The 22,548-nt window shown below is 36.9% G+C and overlaps 1 protein-coding gene across 11 annotated transcripts in view; it reads right to left on the bottom strand.

The window, feature by feature from the left end:
- EVI5 (ecotropic viral integration site 5) overlaps window positions 1–22,548 on the bottom strand; it is a 234,458-nt gene that overhangs the window by 123,313 nt on the left and 88,597 nt on the right. For all 11 annotated transcript variants that reach the window (XM_070786098.1, XM_070786103.1, XM_070786100.1 and 8 more), the window contains 5 exons: window positions 17,644–17,769; window positions 16,087–16,230; window positions 15,049–15,138; window positions 14,846–14,943; window positions 6,774–6,834 (listed from right to left, as the gene is read on the bottom strand). In XM_070786098.1, coding sequence (XP_070642199.1) covers window positions 6,774–6,834; window positions 14,846–14,943; window positions 15,049–15,138; window positions 16,087–16,230; window positions 17,644–17,769 — 519 coding nt within the window. The remainder of the gene's footprint in view (window positions 1–6,773; window positions 6,835–14,845; window positions 14,944–15,048; window positions 15,139–16,086; window positions 16,231–17,643; window positions 17,770–22,548) is intronic.

The following is a 22,548-nucleotide window of genomic DNA, read 5'->3' as shown; positions in this document are numbered from 1 at the left end:
ATCACTGTAGATGGTGACTGCAGTCATGACATTAAAAGACACTTGCTCCTTGGAAGAAAAGCTATGACCAACCTAGACAGCATGTTAGAAAGCAGAGACATTACTTTGCCAACAAAGGTCCATCTAGTCAAAGCTATGATTTTTCCAGTAGTCGTGTATGAATCAGAGAAGGCAATGGCACCCCACTCCAGTACTCTTGCCTGGAAAATCCCATGGATGGAGGAGCCTGGTAGGCTGCAGACCATGGGGTCGCATAGAGTTGGATACAACTGAAGTGACAGCAGCAGCAGTATGTATGGATGTGAGAGGTAGACTGTAAAGAAAGCTGAGCACCAAAGAATTGATGCTTTTGAACTGTGGTGTTGGAGAAGACTCTTGAGAGTCCCTTGGACTGCAAGGAGATCCAACTAGTCCATCCTAAAGGAGATCAATCCTAAGTATTCATTGGGAAGGCCTGATGCTGAAGCTGAAACTCCAGCACTTTGGCCACCTGATGCAAAGAACTGACTCATTGGAAAAGACCCTGATGCTGGGAAAGATTGAGGGCAGGAAGAGAAGGGGACGACAGAGGATGAGATGGTTGGATGGCATCACCAACTCAATGGACATGAGTTTGAGTAGGCTCCAGGAGTTGGTGATGGACAGGGAAGCCTCACGTGCTACAGTCCATGGGGTCACAAAGAGTCAGACACAACTAAGCGACTGAACTGAACTGATCTATACAGTAGACCAGGGTGAGTCTTCCACCTCGGTGCTAAACAACATAATCCTGCTCATTCCAGCAATTATCCTGACAATCATACATCATGAATGTTTCCTATTTAATTATTCCATCTTAACAAAAAAGGAAGGAAAAACAAATTTAAAATCTCTTCAAAATCACTACCCTAAGCATACTGTTCCACTTCTTTCTTCCTTATAGCAAATTCCCTGAAAAATACTTATACTCTCTAACTCCAATTTTTTCTAGTTCATTCTAGTCAAGCTTTAGTTTCCAAAACTTTTACTAATCTATTTCCATGTTGATAAACTCAATCATTATCTTGTCATCCTGATCGCACAAAATCTTTCTTTAGCATTTGACACAGTAAACGACTCTCGGTGAAACACTTTTTTTTTTGTCTCTCTGCTTCTAGGTGTTACATTTCCCTGTTGTTATGCTTTACTGATTAGTTCTTGGTCTTCCTAGCTTTTAAATGTTGACATGCTCTCAGGCTTAATTCTTGAATTCTTCTATCAACATCCATTCCCCAGTTAATTTCATCCACTCTCATGGCTTTTAATACTAGTATGATCTTGTCAATAACTGTCAGATTTTATTTCCAGCCTGTGCTCTCTTAACTCCAACTTCAAATATTTTGAGGAGCTACCTGAACAGCTCCTAGGTATCTCATACTTAATACAGCCAAAACTGGAGCTCTTGATACTCCTTCTGTATACTTTCCTGTTGCAGGCACTGGGAACTGCATTTTCCTAATTGCTCAGGACAAAGTCCTTGATTCCTATCCCTCTGACACCTCCACATCAGTTATACCATCCAGTCATTAACACCTCAGTCCAAGCCACCACCTCCTCTTGCCTGCATTACTTCAACAGCTTTCTACTTATTTCTCTTGATTCTGCGCCTACCCTCTGCAATATACTCTCATACAGCAACCAGAAGACATACTGAAAACTTAAGTCATACCTTGTCCTTCTCTACTGAAGACTCTGACAGCTCACCTGAGGAAAAGCTAAAGTCTTCACGTGTTCAGCAACTCCCTATATTATTGTAATGTGCAGCATCTTATGTCTTATTACTTCCTTCATTTTCATGCTGTCCCATCACTATTCCTCATCAGCACTCTCCTGACCAGACTCAGCTCTCCTTATAATATCTAGATCTCTCACTTCCTTCAGGTCTTTATTCAAAGGAAACGTGGTCAATTACTCTAAATTTTTAATCCAGACACCATCAGTTTATTTGACCTTCCCTAAGACTTTTTCCCCTCTGTTTAACACTTATCACCATCTAAAATACTGTACATTTTACCTATTGTATATTTTCCACACTAGAAAACAAGCATCACGAGGGAAGGAATTGGTCTGTTTCATAAACACATCTCAAATGCCTAGAACAGTGTTTGGGCACACAGTAGGCCCTGTAGATATCTGATATATGAATGATTTCTTCAATAAATTATGCTCTTGTTTCCCCACTGGACTTTATTAAGTAGCTATTCTTTTTTTTTTGACAGTGTTCATTTATTTTATTTTTTAACTTTACAATATTGTATTGGTTTTGCCATAGCTATTCATTTTTTAATGAAAAACTTATAAAGCCACAGAAAAATTGGCATACAAGTCCTTTTTAGATAACAATACATTAAAGTTTCTCTTGGCAAGTAGCACAATGTATACACTTAAGAACATGTATGAATCCACACTAACCCAAATCAGAGTTCTAACCCTTGACAATCTTCTATCAATATGTCCTTGCGTGCTTAGTCACTCAGTCATGTCCAACTCTTGAAGACCCCATGGACTGTAGCCTGCCAGGCTCCTCTGTTCATGGGTTTCTCCAGGCAAGAACACTGGAGAGGGCTGCCATTTCCTTCTCCAGGCAACTGTTCCAACCCAGGGATCAAACTCAAGTCTCTTGCATGGCATGTGGATTCTTTACCATCTAAGCCACCAGGGAAGCCCTCTGTCAATATAACCACTAGCATATTATTTGAGCTTCCTGAACCTTGGTTTCTTCACAGAAAGATGAACAACCATTTCAAAAGGTTACCAAAGATTAAAAGGAGATAATGTATATAAATTATCCTTTATATTTTAAGTGTTGAATAAATGCGTGAATACTAGTACTTTATATTGATTGTTTAATATAATTCCTGAATGACTTGTGTAACACTTGTCATGTTTGTATTATTTATGTCAGGCAGTGAAAACATATGTTCTATATATGTATAAAAATATTTATATATATATGCTCTAGTTTTCAGCATATCTGGAATATCTCATAATTTTTGAAGTAAAAAATATCCAAATCTGACTAATAACCAGTCAGAATTTCTAACTCCTCTTCACAGGACTTAAATCTCTATGCCCCAAAGCACAAATTTAAACATAAATTCATATGTCTATCTTAAATAGAGCAGGGGATAAAGGCTCTTCTTTTTTAAAGATCTGTGGTTTACCCCCAAATAAGCTAGAATTTTAGTATTTCTTACCTCCTCCCCCTCAGGTAGAACACCAAGAGACTGGAAGAAAATACTGACAAAGGTGTTTCAACAAAAAATTTCACAGGGTAAAATGTCTAACATTCACCGTATGAAATCGTTATTAACAAAATCTTCCTATAACACTTTCAGAGAAAGAATGGAAAATACTTGAAAGTCACCTTCTTGATCAAGAAGCTGACAGACAGAATTGTTAGCATAAGTTATTGACCTGAAGGTCAAACCTTAAACACATGTCACGTCATCAAAGAATGATCTTTTACTTCTATATCAAAATATCATCATAACTTCTTTATCCATCCATCTGCTGATAGACATCAAAGTTGCTTCCATGTCCTGGCTATTGTAAATAGTGCTGCAATGAACACTGGGGTACATGTGTGCTTATGAATTATGGTTTTCTCAGAGTATATGCCTAGATGTGGGATTGCTGGGTAATATGGTGGTCTCATTCCTAGTTTTTTAAGGAACCTCTATGCTGTCCATAGTGGCTATATCAATTTACATTCCCATCAATGGTGCAAGAGGGTTTCCTTTACTCTACATCCTCTTCAGCATTTACTGTTTGCAAATTTTTTGATGATGGCACTTCTGACCAGTGTGGGATGATACCTCACTGTAGTTTTTATTTGCATTTCTCTAACAATGAGCCATTCTGAGCATCTTTTCATGTGTTTGTTGGCCATTTATATGTTTTCTTTGAAATGTCTGTTTAGGTCTGCAGCCCATTTTTTGACTGGATTTTTTTGCTTTTCAAATATTGAGCTGCAACGAGTTGCTTGTGTATTTTGGAGATTAACATTTACAATAGCCAGGATATGGAAGCAACCTATGGGTCCACTGGCAGATGAATGGATAAAAAAAGTTGTAGTACATATATACAATGGAATATTACTCAGCCATAAAAAGGAAAGAATTTGAGTCAGTTGAACTGATGTAGATGAACCTAGAGCCTTTTATACAGAGTGAGGTAAGTCAGAAAGAGAAAAACAAATATCATATATTAACACATACATATGGCATCTATAAAGACGGTACTGGTGAACCTATTTGCAGGGCAACAATGGTGACACACAGAGAGAAGAGACTTCTGGACCAGTGGGGGAAGGAGAGGGTGGGACCAATTCACAGAGTAGCACTGAAACATATACATTCCCGTGTGTAAAACAGATAGCTAGTGGGAAGCTGCTGTATAACATAGGGAGCTCAACCAAGTGCTCTATAACCACTTAGAGGGATAGGATGGGGTAGGGGGAGGTTCACCAGGGAGGAAACATGTTTACTCATGGCTGACTCATGTTGCTGTACAGCAGAAATCAATACAACATTGTAAAACAATTATCCTCCAATTTAAAATAAACAAAAAAATATATAATATCTACAAACTGCAATAAAATGGGAAAAAAATCACATAATTATGATCATACTATTTGTGAAAAGCACAATATAAGGCTTTTAAGAACCAAAGCAAGAAAGTACTAGTTTAACAGAATTAATTCCCTTGTAAAAGGGACCTTGCGGGAGGGGAAGGGAATGTGAATAAGGAAGTGGCATTACCCACTGATGAGAAAGGCTCCAAGAATACATGGCTAATTAACTGTAAATAATGTGGTCTTCTGATTATGACTGAGAATAATTGCCAGATCCAACTTAAAAATCACACATGTGCAAACAAAGTTTAAAAAGTACAGTTACACAAAAATTGTTTTGGCTTTGTCCATTAAGGGGCAGGAGGAATGAGGAAAGGAAAGAAAATGGTATAAGAGTAAAAAAGAACTAAGTGGAAACAAGATTTTATAAAAGGAACTATCTTTGAAATCAGCATACTTTGTTTACCCAATGCATTCCACTAACTTTTTAAATGTTTTTTCCCCAGATTCTTCTCTATAAACAACTTTATAAGCCATCTGTTTTTGCCTAAAACATGTTTTAAAGTATTTTGTGAGGTATGTCAGCTATTACTTTACCCAAAAATAAAAATTTGAAAAAAACTGCAAATACAGGCTAAAGTCTGCTAGATCTTTTTGAAAAGGCCTTTTGATATTCCTACATATGTGACTTAATCTTAGAAAAAAAACTTCTTCAAGAGCAAGGATTGTTCATAGAACTGAGGTTTTTTTTTTTTCTTTTTTTTTTGCAACAACAAAGCATGATGAAATGAACAGGATGGTTTCCCCATCCTCAGATTCTTGATTTGCAGTTCCGAATAACCCATGGTCTCGCCCCAGTCATCAGGATGACGTACTTTTTACTTTCAGGAGGTTGAAGTGGAGGGTATGATTTAATATTACTCTTACTCATGGAACCTAAAAGAAAAGCAAATAGTAGAGCAGCAGTTGGATGACAGACTTTAAAAAAAAAAAAAAAAAAAAGAGGAAAAAAATCCACAGGGATCTTTTCTTTCTCTCTCTCTTCCTCTCTCTGTCTCTCTGAAAAATTTAGAAGTATCTATTTCCAACAGGTAGTGAGTAGGTGATAGAAATGGAAATAAAAGAGAGACAGAGTTGATGAGGGAAGAAATTGTGTTTCAGGAGGCTTTTGAGCAGGATTATGGTAAGAAAGAGTAGCAATTTAGCAGAACTCACTCCCTAGTAAAAAGGGCCTGTAGGATGTGAGTAATGAAGTCTTATTTTATAGCAAGGTTGAATTAGTACATGGCTAGTGAAACTGTAAATAAGATGGTCATCCAATGTCTTGTTAGGTCCAAGTTAAAAATCAGACACATTCAAACATACAGTTGTGTTTTGTTTTTTAAAGTGTAGTCATTCAATAAATTCGTTTTTTCTTTTTCTTTTACAGGAGTTAGGGAGAAAATAAAAGGTAAGAAATTGGATCAGCCAGTCACTGAGTTCCTTCACTAACTCACACTTCTATTCATTATCCCCATCTTGAAATATCAGCGTAAGAGCCAATTTAATTTTCCTTAACACACAGCTTACACAATGCTAAAGGATCCTCAGCAATTTCTAGCCTACAGGGATACAAACAATTTTAGATACACATGTGAATTTACATGTGCTTCAGATGGAAAACCTACCTGTTTCTCTGAACAGTAATTAAAATATAACCTTTGCTTAGAGATTGGAAGATTGAATTAGTCAAAGCTTTCTGCTTCTCTAAAGCAGCCAAAATTACTTCTAATGCAATCATCTCCTCTATTTGGTCTCCCTTATACTATACTGCTTTTAGTCTCAACATGTTATAGATTATCTTCTCTGTAACTTTTTAAAACATGCTTAAATGGAATGATAATTATTTTTTCCCCAAAGAAGTATTTTCTCCTGATGACCTGCCAATAAATCCAGAAAAAGGAAAAGCTGCTTTCTTCCATATTAGAATGAAAACCACTTCAGTCACATTATTTTTTTGAAATGTCTGTTTTTTAACTATAACCTAGTGGGATGGTAAATTTATCAATAAATAAATACAAACACCATCATTCAATCTGCAATAATATCAACACATGTCAACATTACCTAACATATATTGCCAAATAACTGACTTCAATCAAGTTATGTTCAGTACTTTTAAAAGTCCTAAGATACTTACTTTAATTTCAACTTGTTCTTCCATTTCTTTAGTTTTTATTGTAGTATATTCCTTTTCAAGCCTAAGAAAGAGGGGGGAAAAAAAAAGTTAAAGGTATGCTTTAATTCCAATCTAGCTACGGAAATTATAAAATTTAAAACCATATATTAACACAAAATACAATTTTACTATGTTCCCCCTAACTTATGACTTGCAATATTTGGAATCAGAAAAATCATCTCAATAGTTGTATGCGTTTTCACACACACAAAAATTACTTCAAAGACAAAAAAAAACAAAAACAAGAGGCTTCCATGGTGGTCCAGTGGCTACGATTCTAGGCTCCCATTGCAGGGGGCCAGGGCTCAATCCCTGGTCAAGGAACTAGATTCCATGTCCCACAACTGAGTTCAATTGCTGCAACCATAAAAATCCCACATGCCACAACTAAAGATCCTGTGTGCCACAACAAAGATCAACAATCCCACATGTTACAACTAAGACCTGGCACAGCCAAATAAATAATAAAATAAATATTTTAAAATAATAATAAAAATAAGAACCACAGAAAAGTAAACTTTAAAAAGCAAAATGCTATAAATATAAAGCACAAACCATAGAACTGAGCTTACAGATTCTATTCAGCCCTTTACTTACAAAAGAACCACCTACCCTTCCCCCTCAAATTGGAATACATTGATAAAATTCAATTGGATCTTAACTAAGCTTGACTAAGAAATCTGTAAGGGGAGAAAAGGAACAACTCCTCCTATCAAAAAAATGCCAGTTAATAAATATGGAAAGAATGAGGCAAATATAAAAATCACCATTAGAGCTCTACAATAAATAACTGCCATAGGCAAGAAAAATGGATGCTAAATTCAGTGGTTAGAAGTTTAGACACAATCTCAGAGTATCTCTCCCAAAACATTTAGTAATTACAAAGGAAAAAAATAGAAAATTTATAGTATAGGATCTTAGCAGACAACATCTAAGCCAAATGATCAAGGTTAACATCACTAGTAATGCAAATGACATCACACACTCCGTGTTAAGACGTACTGAGAAAGGCATCTCACCTCTGTGGTATACTATCCAGTAATGCATATCCTCAAGCTAATCAAGAGGAATCATTAAACCCCAACTGAAGGACATTCTAAATAAATTACATTTGACCAGCTCGATCAGAAGTGTCAAGGTCAGAAAACACAAGAAAGATTAAGGAATTGTCACAGACTGTAAGACAGTAAGAAATGACAAACAAATGCAAGGTACTATATTTGCAACTCTACTATTAAAGCATAAAATTATCTTAAAAAATGACTGGCCATCCAAAAATTAGTACTACCAAGTTTTTTTTTTTAAATCTTGTTCTCAATCAAAAACGTTAATAACAAGTTTAACCCTCCAAATAATAACCAAGCTCCACATAACTTACAGCTGCTTTCAAACATCAAGTTCTCCCTCAAGAGACAAGAATCTATTATTTACTATGTTTAATCTCACTCACTTTCACTTTCTTTTACTTTCAATCTCACTTAGCTCACAGAACACTTTTGTATTGTGGTAAAATACATATAACAAATTTTACCATCTTCACTATTTTTAAATGTTCGATTCAGTGGTCTCTCCCGGTGGCACAAGTTGTAATCTGCTTGCCAATGCAGGAGATGCAAGAGATGGGGGGTCGATCCCTAGGTCAGGAAAATCCCCTGGAATAGGAAATAGCAACCCATTCCAGTATTCTTGCCTGGAGAAACCCATGTACAGGAGCCTGGTGAGCTACAGTCCATGCGATCTCAAAGTCAGACACTACTGAGTGAATGCATTCGCACACTCGAACACACAGAGAATGTTGTGAAGCTATCACTACCACCATGTCCATAGCTTTTTTCATCTTAAAAAACGAAACTCTATATCTATGAAAGAATAACATTCCACTGCCCCCTCTTACCAGGTCTTGACAACTGTTTTATGCTCTATGTATGTGAGTCTGACAACACTAAGTATCTCACAGAAATGGAATTATACAGTATTTGTCCTGTCGTGACTGGTTTATTTCACTCAGCATCATGTCCCCATAGTTTACCCATATTATACCATATATTGAGCATCTTTTTATGTGCCTATTGACCATTTATAGCTCTTTGGAGAAATGTCCATTCAAATCCACTGTCCATTTTTAAATTCAGTTGTTTGGTTTTGGCTGTTGAGTTGTAAGAGTTCTCTATATAGATATTAATATATCCATATATTAATATATCCATATATTAATATATATTGATATATATTAATATATAGATAAGAGTAAATAGATAATACATAGGTTAAGAGTTCTCTATATAGATATTAATCTTTTATCAGATAAATGATTTGCAATTGTTTTCTCCCATTTTGTGGATTGTCTTTTCTGTTGAGTGTCTTTCTTAGAATATACAAAAATTGTTTTGAACACATTTTACTTTTAAATTTTAAGAGTCTCTAATGGATAGAACTTTTTAAAATTTTTTAATTTTTTGCTCCAGTTTTACTGAGATACAACTAATCTAAGTGCTTTAAGTTTAAGTGTACAGCATGATTTGACTTATATACATCATGAATGATTACCACGGTAAGTTTAGTGAACATGCATTACCTCATACAGATACAAAATTTTTAAAATAGAAAAAAATTTTTTTTTCTTTATGATGAGAACTCACAATTTACCCTTAAAAACTTTCATATATATAATGTACAGCAGTGTTAACTATCTTCATATTATACATTACATCCCCAGCACTAAAACCTGGACATTTGTGCCTTTTGACTGCCTTCATCAACTTCCCTCTCCTGACCCCCATCTCTAGTATTAACAAATCTGATCTCTTTTTCTATGAGCTTGATTCTGAAGTATAACTTATCTAAAACACTATGTTAGTTTCTGATACACAACACAGTGATCTGACATTTTTATACATTTCCAAGAGATCACCAGGAAAGACCCAATTGAATGGGTCATAATTTTCCTATTTCTTTGTATGCCTTGATTTTTTTGTTGTTGAAAACTATACATTTGAACCTAGTAATTTGGTAACTCTGTAAATCAGATTCTCCTCCTCCCCAGGGTTTGCTGTTCTTTTGTTACTGTTATTGTCTTTTTGACTTTTATAAGTTGTCTCTGTGGTGATGACCAACCCTAGATGTAAACTTAAGGTATTTTCAGGTCTTTTCTGAGATTCTCCCTTGGGCATGTGCTATCATGTTCTAATTTCCTCCATATATGGAGATGTTTTTAAATATCTTTAGTGTCTGGCTCCCAAAAAGGGAAAAAAAAACAAAAATGAAGGGGAGGAAAGGGCGTCAGCCCTTTAAATCTCTTTAAATTTCTTAGCAGTCTTTTCAGCCAGAGGAAAGGGTACAACACCAGTGGGGAGAAGTACAAAAATCAATGGAGAGATGTGCAACCTATCTGATCACAAACAGCAATCAGCAATTATTTTCAACTCAAATAAGTATATGATAATACTTAACTCCATCATCTGCAGATGGTGATTGCAGCCATGAAATTAAAAGACACTTACTCCTTGGAAGGAAAGTTATGACCAACCTAGATAGCATATTGAAAAGCAGAGACATTACTTTGCCAACAAAGGCCCGTCTAGTCAAGGCTATGGTTTTTCCAGTAGTCATGTATGGATGTGAGAGTTGGACTGTGAAGAAGAATTGATGCTTTTGAACTGTGGTGTTGGAGAAGACTCTTGAGAGTCCCTTGGACTGCAAGGAGATCCAACCAGTCCATTCTAAAGGAGATCAGTCCTGGGTGTTCTTTGGAAGGAATGATGCTAAAGCTGAAACTCCAGTACTTTGGCCACCTCATGTGAAGAGTTGACTCACTGGAAAAGACTCTGATGCTGGGAGGGATTGGGGGCAGGAGGAGAAGGGGACGACAGAGGATGAGATGGCTGGATGGCATCATCGACTCGATGGACGTGAGTCTGAGTGAACTTCAGGATTTGGTGATGAACAGGGAGGCCTGGCATGCTGCAATTCATGGGGTCGCAAAGAGTTGGACACGACTGAGCGACCGAACTGAACTGAACTGAACTCCATCATCACCATTTTAACCTTCAATTCTAACTGTAAGCAAGATAAGGCAGTACTGCCAAGCATCTGTTAGGTGGATGAAGTAAGAAGCTGCTCCATCTGATTTTTCTTTCTTTGTTCTCTCAGGGCACACTCCTTCTGGAGCAAAATTTTCTGAAATTGCCCCTCTGACTTGGTACCCCAGATATTTTTATATCCCAAAGTAATGTACCACAGTAAGAATTGGACTATGACAGCTTTGCCTTACTTTCATAAAGTGCTAGAAGGCAGACTGTAAAAGGGAAGGTAGAAAGGAACACAAAGATACTGTAACGAAGAACAGACCTGACTCCACATTGGATCTACTCCTTTAGCTCTAACCTTTGTGCTTTGTTACCTGTGCTTAGTCATTCTGGCTCCGAACTGTTGTACAAAGATGTTACCTAGATACATGAGCCTGAAATATAAATGAGAGCCCATTCTCAAGGCTCCGCCTCCCAGGCTTGATCATTAAAAGGACAGCACTTTTCTATTCATATGGAGATAAAAAGATGTAAAATGAAAAAAATTTGTCTTGTTGGGGGTTTATAGGAACATTGTGACCAGATCTGTGGACTGCTGCAAAAACAAAGAATTTCGGCACCAAGACATTGGCAACAATCAGCTACCCTCACTCCCCTGTTAGCATTAAACAGGCCTAACTCCTAACTCTGGTAAGACTGTTCACTGGGACACCAGTCCTCCATCTTCTTAGTCTGCTGGCTTTCCAAATAAAGTCACTCTTCCCTGACTCTTGATTTACTGGCCTGTCATGTGGCCAGTGACTAGTATATGCCTGAACTCAGTAAAAATACCTCTAACTCAGGAATATTACCATGAAGATAAAAGTTAGGAAAGAATATAAATGGAAACTGAAAATCTAGTCACCATGCTCTGAACATTTTCCTGGCCCCCAGCGGACTAGACTGTGTATACAGTTTAAAGACACATAGGCTATGCATCTCTTACATGTCAAATTAGTAACCTGTTATATTGACAAAGACCCTGATGCTAGGAAAGATTGAAGGCAGGAGGAGATGGGGACGACAAAGGATGAGAGTCATGTGTTTGGACATGAGTTTGAGCAAGCTCTGGGAGTTGGTGATGGACAGGGAAGCCTGGCATGCTGGAGTCCATAGGCTCGCAAAGAGTCAGACAGGACTGAGAGACTGAACTGAACTGAACTGAGACTATAATTGTAATGAGCTATTTACTTCCTTGTCTGCCATCATCCTACGTACAGGAAGTTTGAACCTTTTTCAGAGCCAGGTCCAAGTCTAAGTTCATTATATTCTGAGAGTGGTACTGATTAGAAACAGATGAAACTCATCCTTTAATACTGATAAAACATTACTCTCCAGAATATGCATCATAAGCAGTAAGAAGTAGATATTGCAATGGAAAAGGAAGGCAAGTACCAACAAAAGAAAAAAAAAGGAAAAAAACAGAAGCATATTTGTTATGGTGACCTGTGATCAGGGATCTTTGATGTTACTACGGTAAAAGATTACAACTTACTAAAGGATCAAATGATTAGCATTTTTTAGCAATAAAGTACTTTTAAATTAAGGTCAAGAGGCAGAAACTGAGATAGTTCCTAAGATTTTATCAATTATAGAACAGAACAGCTTTTTAGTCTAAAATGCCTCAAAATGATGCTGTGATGTGATTAGTTATTAGTAATTTCACAGGTAATTTATTAACAATACTAGTTGAACATGAGAGATTATCTGTTTTCACAAATTAAGAGTTAACTAATTTTAATAACAAAATATTTACTGATATTCTAATATATTTTTGGAGTAGGAATCTCTATGGGAGTACATTCTACATGTTAATGCAATTTCATTGTGCAGCAGCAAAGATATTAAGAACAGTGAGGCTAGTACTACTATCATTTTAAAGCATCTTGTACCACATTAACAAGTGTCAGAAATGCTAATTATGACCTCAGGTTAAGATTTATTTAACTGCTGAAAGCTAGAAGAATAAGAACTATTGTTCTTAACACTTTTATCATATTTCAGAAATCAAACTTTATGAGACAAGACTGCTTATCTTGAACTTTAATGAAATATATACAAAAAAAAAGTTTCACTAGAAAGTAATTCCAGTTGAGCTATTTCAAATCCTGAAAAACGGTGCTGTGAAAGTGCTGCACTCAACATGCCAGCACATTTGGAAAACTCAGCAGTGGCCACAGGGCTGGAAAAGGTCAGTTTTCATTCCAATCCCAAAGAAAGGTAATGCCAAAGAATGCTCAAACTACCGCACAATTGCACTCATCTCACATGCTAGTAAAGTAATGCTTAAAATTCTCCAAGTCAGGCTTCAGCAATACGTGGACCATGAACTTCCAGATGTTCAAGCTGGATTTAGAAAAGTCAGAGGAACCAGAGATCAAATTGCCAACATCCGTTGGATCATCAAAAAAGCAAGAGAGTTCCAGAAAAACATCTATTTCTGCTTTATTGACTATGCCAAAGCCTTTGACTGTGTGGATCACAATAAACTGTGGAAAATTATGAAAGAGATGGACATACCAGACCACTTGACCTGCCTCTTGAGAAACCTGTATGCAAATCAGGAAGCAACAGTTAGAACTGGACATGGTACAACAGACTGGTTCCAAATAGGAAATGGAGTACGTCAAGGCTGTGTATTGTCACTCTGCTTATTTAACTTCTATGCAGAGTACATCATGAGAAATGCTGGGCTGGAGGAAGCACAAGCTGGAATCAAGATTGCCAGGAGAAATATCAATAACCTCAGATATGCAGATGACACCACCGTTTATGGCACAGAGTAAAGCAGAACTAAAGAGCCTCTTGATGAAAGTGAAAGAGGAGAGTGAAAAAGTTTGCTTAAAGCTCAACATTCAGAAAACTAAGATCATGGCATCCGATCCCATCACTTCATGGCAAATAGATGGGCAAACAGTGGAAACAGTGTCAGACTTTATTTTTCTGGGCTCCAAAATCACTGCATATGGTGATTGCTGCCATGAAATTAAAAGACGCTTACTCCTTGGAAGGAAAGTTATGACCAACCTAGATAGCACATTCAAAAGCAGAGACATTACTTTGCCAACAGAGGTCTGTCTAGTCAAGGCTATGGTTTTTCCAGTGGTCATGTATGGATGTGAGAGTTGAACTATAAAGAAAACTGAGCACCGAAGAACTGATGCTTTTGAACTGTGGTGTGGAGAAGATTCTTGAGAGTCCCTTGGACTGCAAGGAGATCCAACCAGTCCATTCTAAAGGAGATCAGTCCTGGGTGTTCATTGGTAGGACTGATGTTGAAGCTGAAACTCCAGTACTTTGGCCATCTGTTGCGAAAAGCTGACGCACTGGAAAAGAACCTGATGCTGGGAAAGATTGAAGGCAGGAGGAGAAGGGGACAACAGAGGATGAGATGGTTGGATGGCATCACCGACTCGATGGACATGGGTTTGGGTGGACAGGGATGGACAGGGAGGCCTGGCCTGCTGCGGTTCATGGGGTCACAAAGAGTTGGACATGACTGAGAGACTGAACTGAACTGAATACAGAATAAAGAAAATTTTACCAATGCACACCTCATGACTCTCTTGTTGGTTATGCTAATCTTGAACTTAAGTGACAGACTGGGATCAACTGAGAGGAAAAGAATGTTAGGGACAACACCATAAAAGCGATTCCTAAAACAAGAGCACACTCAGGTTCCTAATTCTAGTCATTGTGGAATGGGAAAGGAGTTTTAAAAGTGCAATCAAAAAGAAAAAAACAGTAATACACAATAATCCTACGCACCATCAGAGCACTATGAAATTCCAATATTAAATTTATGTCATATTAAAACTAATACCACCAAATAAAACATTACAGTTCTATACAATGATGAGGAAAGTTGTACTCACTACTAGAATGTTTTGGTGCTTCTATTTAATCTCCTAAAATGCACTGACAAACCCCTATAACTAAAAAAAACAAAATATAAAATACTTAACTTACTTTTTCATTTTTTTAGAGTTATACTTGACTTGGTAAGCTGCCTGGATTAATTTGTCTGGACCACCATCAAACTGATGTGGAATGACCTTCTGAAAGTGCTAAGATACAACAGAAGAAAAACATAAGAATTACTTAGTGCCATTTACTACTCATTAATAAATAGTTAAATCTAAAGACATTTAAGAAATCTGGACCTGGCTTACCTGTAACATCCCTTCCATGTCGAGTTGCATCAGTTCTGCCTGATTCATCTGAAGAAGCGCTAATCCTACCCGAAACACTATTTCTAAACCCTGAAGAATCAAATTATAAAGTCAAATTTATCTTACTCTTCCACAACAACTAATCACTCAAAAGAATACTAAGGTAAACACTTAGGTACCTAAACCAGAGGAGAGCACATATTTTCTGTAAAGAGTTGGAAAACAAATGTTTTAGGCTTTAGGAGCCCTACCTATAAGTGTCATAAATAATCAACCCTGGAATTGCCGCTGAAAAGCAGACACAGACATCACATCAACAAACAGTCATAGCTATGTTCCAAGAAACTTTATTTACAGAAAGGACAGATTTGGCAGGCAAACCAGGACAGATCAGTACATGATTCATAGTTTCCTGGCTCCAGACTAACCGAATTTAGCTATGTTATATAAATTGATCTTCCCAAGATGTAATTAATAACAATTAATAACATTCTTTGGTGCTATCACTGATCACCTATCCTTACCTTCTCAGTCAAAATATAGAAGACAAAGGATCACCACTACATGTTAGTGACAATTAAGAGGACTACCTGCAAGATGTTCACGGGATAGAAGAAAATTATACTCACTTCTTCCTCTTTGGGTAACAGATGCATTGCAACAATATAAACTGTAAAGGAAATTTTAACCCTCACTAATTCTCACTAAATCAAAAAGGAGGTAATTCAGGTCTGATTAAGAGTATGGGTTCCTGATTTTGACTGCCTACGTTTGAATCTTGGTTACTATACCACTTACGTGTTATGTGTCCATACACAAGCTACTTAATCTTTCTCTAAGTATCAGCTTCTTCACCTGTCATCCATCAAATGAGGAGATGAACAGTACTCATATGGATGTTATAGGATTAAATGAGATTATCCATGCAAGCGGTTTAGCATGCAACACATGAGTCTCCTTCATTGTTCTCCTCATTGCCTAGCTCTCATTAACCCAATGATTCCTGTGCTCAGTCTGGTAAGTTGCCCACTAACTTACCTCAGACATAAAGATATCAAATATCCTTGTTGCAATTGGTAGTGGAAAAGTTGTAAGGAAGATTGTCAGAAACCATGATGATGCATACATTGAGGTATGAAAACTCTGAGACTGAAAATGCACAAAGAGCTCTGGAAGGTGCTCCTAAATAGAAGAAAGGAATTAATTAGCTAAAACATTGTAAAATGGAGTATTTTAAGCCACACCATTGTACACATACTAAATTAGCCCTTACCAAACATAAACAAAAATTCAGGAATCATATGGAAGAAATAAGAGGCAGAAATGGACACTTTAGATAGTTACTATTTGGAAAAGGAACAAGGGAAAAAGGATGTGGAGTTGGAATTTAAAAAGTTGGAACTTTCTAATGATTTCTTAATAAGAAAAATTACAATAAATAAGTAAAATTTTTATAATTTTCTTTACTTTTCTATAAACTGTAATATTTTCAAAAAAATTATTTTAAAGGAAAGATGCTATGTTGAAATACTTTCAGGTGCTATATACCCGATTGCCTATCCTAAGCTCCCTTCTCATCCGAAATACAGATACTTCAGCAACTCTAGTAATTCAAAACATAAATGACACATTAACTGAATATAAACCAAGGGAGTTTAAGGTTGATAAAAATAAGCTTACCAGTTAAAAGACAAATAAGAATCATCAAGACCTACTTTGTCTTTCTCTTTAAAATGCAAAAACATTTGGCATATCCCTTTCTTCTCATCACACATAGAAAACGTAGAGGATTTTAAAATTCCTGTGTGTAAGGCTGCCAGGGAAATGGAGATTTTTCTCAGGAAAATGGCTCTTATGCCAGCTGAATCCTTAAACTATATTCTTAAATTTTGCTTACATAATTGAAATTTAAGTAAATGGAGAATATTTATACCATTAGATCACAGGGAAAAATAGCAAATCTACTTATATAAATACAAAAATTAAATCCAGAAAGGTGAAATACTTTAAAAGTATTTTTTACTTGGTTTTGATTCCTCTCTTTCTCTTCACCCTCAGTCAATAAGACTATGAATCTTAAATTAGCAATATAAAAGGATAGAAACAGTAATTTTTTTTAAGATTACAGGCTAGCAGAAAAAAGTGAGATGAAAGGCAGTAAAGAAAGGTACGGGAACAGCAGGGGAGAGGATTGAAAGAGATGAGAGACCATCTCAAAGGAAATGAATTAATACCAGCGTCCAAATGTCATGGGCTTCTTGTAGGAGAGCATAACCTACATAAAATAATGTCATCAACACAGCATAATAAATAAACTCATGCATCTAGGTTATGATATATTTGGCACAAATGTTTAAGATTTGAACATAAAAATTGTAGTAAAGTTCTAGATGATCTACCTGGGACAGCACCTAACTGGGAAGTAAAGTCTAAACTGTGGATTAACGGACCAACAAATAATCATGTAATCAAAACAGTGATTTTTTTTTTCAGTTGCTTTAATGCTTTTAACATTGTATTTGCTTAGTTGTCACTCAAACCAAGATGACAAAAAATGTAAGGGCAGTATGTTTTTGGTTAACACCACAGTTTTACCTGTATCATGCATTCAAACTGGTACATACAAAGGCCTAATTCTGCCATACTTGGTTTAAAAAGTTCACGAAGTCTATAATCTTGCATTAATTTAACAAATACACAGAAAGCTTCTTCTTCTGGCATCTACATTAGGAGGAAAAAAAAGCAACACATATTAATGTTCTTTGATAAACAAATAGGCTAAATACATTTAAACTAAGTACTCATCCAACTATAACCACTGTTTTGAGTGCCAAGTGATGTAATATTAAGAGCAATAGACTAGGAATCAGAAGATTCTAATTTCCCATTCTATCACCACCATTGAGAAATTAGGCAAATCTTACAACTGAGACCAGCTGCCTCACTTGCCTAACTCATGAATTTAATCAACAAATATTCATTTAAAGCCAGATACTTCTCTCTCTCTCTCTCTCTCTCTCTCTTATATACCAGTGAACAAAATAAACAGCCTACTTTCAGGGAGTTTGAACCTTCCAGTAGGGGGAGATAAGATAGTACATGGTGGGTTAGTCCCCGGTGACCCACCCTGTAGCCTGACAGGCTCCTCTGTCTATGGGATTCTCCAGGCAATATATGGAATAATCAATTAATACATGTCAGATGGTGCAAAGTGCTATGAAAATAAGACAAAGTAAAGCAACAGGGAATCCTGGGGAGATACATTCTATTTATTTATAGGTAGGTCAGAGAACATCTCTTGATAAGGTAACATTTGAGCAGAATACTGAAAGTAATGGAACAACTGAGGGAAGAACAGTGCTGAGAGAATACAAATGTCTTGAAATGGAATCACGAGTGTCGCGCTCAAGGAACAATAAACACGGGACTACTAAATTAGGAGTGATGTTACAAATGAAGGTATGGTTATAGAGGAGAAATACAACAAACCAAATCATAGGATTTTAGAAGCCACTGTAAGGACTTGAACTTTTATCTTAAGTGAGATGGGAGGCTTTTCAAGGGTTCTGAGCAGAAATAATAGTGTATAAGTGTTAAAAGAACTAGTAAAATAAGTTTTTCCAAAAAATCTGTAATTAGGGTTTTAAAGGTTTCAATTTCACATTTTGTGTATAACTCACTAGATAACTACATCAACTAAGATACTGAATATAAAAGCTCTGTAGAGTTACACAGATATTAAATTTAGACACATAACATACAAATTACTGTGTGGTCTTCTTTTTTTTTTGTCATGCAAAAAAAAGATCTGAGTTCTCCAAACAGGGGTGGAACCCGTGCCCTGGGAGCATACAGTCCTAACCACTGGACTGCCAGGGAATTTCTTGTGTATTAAGATAAAATTTTCTACTATTCATTCACTCACATTATACCAGTGTGTTTCAAAAGAGGAAACCTCAAAAGGTCTCTAAGCACTTTTCTTATTGAAGACTACATTTATGAACAATACATTTTCCCTGGCCTCAACACAGGGAATGAACAGGAGCCAAGAACTACTCTTAGCCAAACTCATCCTTCCTTCCTTCCTCCCAACACATATCTTCATTAATCCTATCAAGCTTTATTGCCTCACTGATTTTTATGTCAGTCACTATAAGAAGCCCAATATCCTAGAATGCTCATCCCATGTGGTTCCAGGGCTCCCATAATCTACCCCATTTCTAACATGCCGTAAACCTTTTACACAGCACTTTCTGGAACTAATAACCTGCCATCAACAAAATATCCTGTCTATACCCTCAATCTCTTCACCAAATGTTCTTTCACTGTCTTTCTCTAAGTGAAACCTGACTTCCCCCTAAGGATACTTCAAAACCGAAATGTGGCTGTCTCCTGAGGAGGTTGTTTTCTCTCCCTCAGCACTGGAAGAGGGCAGGCGTAGAGACGCACATGTCCCTCCTTGGACCTCAATGCCTCACTGCCACTAACTGCCCCTTCTCTCTGATACACATTTTCTCTATGACACTGAGTTAATAAGAATCATGTCTTTTGCAAAGGTCTAGTGGGGACACTATCTACCCAATTTTAAAGCAGTACTAAGATGTACACAAAACATATACCCAGTACTCTTAACTATTTTAACACCATGTACTAAATAAGCTAACTTGCAAAAACATTTTATCAGACTCTGAGTTATATTTCTAAGCTAATATGTGGGAGGCAAAGTAGCATTAGGGTATAAAGAGAATAGCTTTAGAAACAGACAGGACAGCTTTTGAATCTGCTTGCCGACATCTTCTAGCTTCTAGTCCTGAGCTGTTAAATGGTTACTGTTATGGTAGTATTTTAGCTGCCACTGACAATAATAGTTGAGTAAATCAATCACTGAAAGACAATGACACTACCAGCACCTGCAGTGTCTTGAAGAAAAGTATGATGACCCCCTATAGGAGTCCTAGAGAGCTAGGTCAGATATTGTGAGACTCATATCTCAAGCAGGGAAAAAACTGCTCTTCTATGTGCAAAAGAAATAAAAGGTTATTTTGAAGCGATGTAAAAGGAACAGAATTGTGACAAAAATCAATAAATTGGTAACAGGGATGTTTGAGTTCAATAGTGAAAGGTCTACTAATAGTAACCAATTACAAATTAGGAATATCACAACTTTGGAGAACAGATATATCTCAACATTAATAAATCTAGTTTTAGGGTTTTTTGTTTTTTAAAATAAACCAAATGTCACCTAGAAATGGGAAAATATCTTGCAACAATAACTGAGGGCAGTTATAAAACCAAGTAAAAATCAGTCAAGTAAGCCAAGGTCTCTGAAAGGTTTTTTGCTACTGAGAAAAGAAGTGTGTATATTCCTATTCTTGACAGATAGAGAGCTTTGAGGCTTAGGTAGAATTGTTATGAAATTGAAGCAAAGGCATGGGAAACACTTTTTTTGGTGGGACCCATAATTCTCCTGTCAATGGTTGTGGTCCTTGTCATCAACAAAAAAGTCCGAAATGCATTACCTGGGTGCAGTCTCAAAAATGACAGAATGATCTCTCTTCGTCTTCAGGGAAAACCATTCAGTATCCCAGTAATCCAAGTCTATGCCCCAGCTAGTAATGCTGAAAAAGCTGAAGATAAACGGTTCTATGATGACCTACAAGACCTTCTAGAACTAACACCCAAAAAAGATGTCCTTTTCATTATAGGGGACTGGAATGCAAAAGGAGGAAGTCAAGAAACACCTGGAGTAACAGGCAAGTTTGGCCTTGGAGCACAAAATGAACCAGGGCAACGGCTAACAGAGTTTTGCCAAGAGAACATACTGATCATAGCAAACACCCTCTTCCAACAACACAAGAGAAGACTCTACACATGGACATCACCAGATGGTCAACACTGAAATCAGATTGATTACATTCTTTGCAGCCAAAGATGAAGAAGCTCTACACAGTCAGCAAAAACAAGATGGGAGGCTGACTATGGCTCAGATCATGAACTTCTTATTGCCAAATTCAGACTTAAATTGAAGAAAGTAGGGAAAACCACTAGACCATTCAGGTATGACCTAAATCAAATCCCTTATGATTGTACAGTGGAAGTGAATAATAGATTCAAGGGATTAGATCTGATAGACAGAGTGCCTGATGAACTATGGACGGAGGTTCATGACATTGTGCAGGAGACAGGGATCAAGACCATCTCCAAGAAAAAGCAATGCAAAAAGGCTGTCTGAGGAAGACTTACAGATAGTTGAGAAAAGAAGAGAAGCTAAAGGCAAAGGAGAAAAGGAAAGCTATACCCATCTGAATGTAGAGTTCCATAGAATTGCAAGGAAAGATAGGAAGTCTTCCTCAGTGATGGATGCAAAAAAAATAGAGGAAAACAATAGAATGGGAAAGACTAGAAATCTCTTCAAGAAAATCAGAGATACCAAGGGAACATCTCATGCAAAGATGGGCACAATAAAGGAAAGAAACGGTAAGGACCTAACACAAGCAGAAGATATTAAGAAGAGGTGGCATGAATACACAGAAGAACTATACAAAAAAGATCTTAATAATCCAGATAATCACGATGGTGTGATCACTCATCTAGAGCCAGAAATCTTGGAGTATGAAGTCAAATGGACCTTAGGAAGCATCACTACAACAAAGCTAGTGGAGGTGATGGAATTCCAGTTGAGCTATTTCAAATCCTAAAAAAAGATGTTGTTAAAGCACTGCACTTAATATGCCAGCAAATTTGGAAAACTCAGCAGTGGCCACAGGACTGGAAAAGGTCAGTTTTCATTTCAATCCCAAAGAAAGGCAATGCCAAAGAATGCTCAAACTACCGCACAATTACACTCATCTCACATGCTAGTAACATAACGCTGAAAATTCTCCACTTCAACAGCATGAGAACCGAGAACTCCCAGATGTTCAAGCTGCATTTAGAAAAGGCAGAAGAACCAGAGATCAAATTGCCAACATCTGTTGGATTATAGAAAAAGCAAGAGAATTTCAGAAAAACATCAACTTCTGCTTCACTGACTAAAGGCTAAAGCCTTTGACCGTGTGGATCACAACAAACCATGGAAAATTCTTCAAGGGATGGGAATATCAGACCACCTTATCTGCCTCCCGAGAAACCTGTATGCAGTTAAGAAGCAACAGTTAGAACCAGACATGGCACAGCGGACTAGTTCAAAATTGGGAAAGGATATATACTGTCACCCTGCTTATTTAACTTATATGCAGAGCACATCATGTGAAATGCCAGGCTGGATGAAGCACAAGCTGAAATTAAGATTACCAGGAAAAATATCAACAACCCCAGATATGCAGAGGCCACCACCCTTTTGCAGAAGTGAAGAGGAACTAAAGAGCCTCTTGATGAAGGTCAAAGAGGAGAGTGAAAAAGCTGGCTTAAAACTCAACATTCCAAAAATGAAGACCGTGGCATCTGGTCCCATCACGTCATGGCAAATAGATGGGGAAACAGTGGAAACAGTGGCAGACT

The sequence above is a fragment of the Bos indicus genome, chromosome 3 (genome assembly GCF_029378745.1).
Source record: "Bos indicus isolate NIAB-ARS_2022 breed Sahiwal x Tharparkar chromosome 3, NIAB-ARS_B.indTharparkar_mat_pri_1.0, whole genome shotgun sequence".
Taxonomy (NCBI): Eukaryota; Metazoa; Chordata; class Mammalia; order Artiodactyla; family Bovidae; genus Bos; species Bos indicus.
The sequence above is the reverse complement of the archived record's forward strand: the minus strand, read 5'-3'. Positions and strand labels throughout refer to the sequence as shown.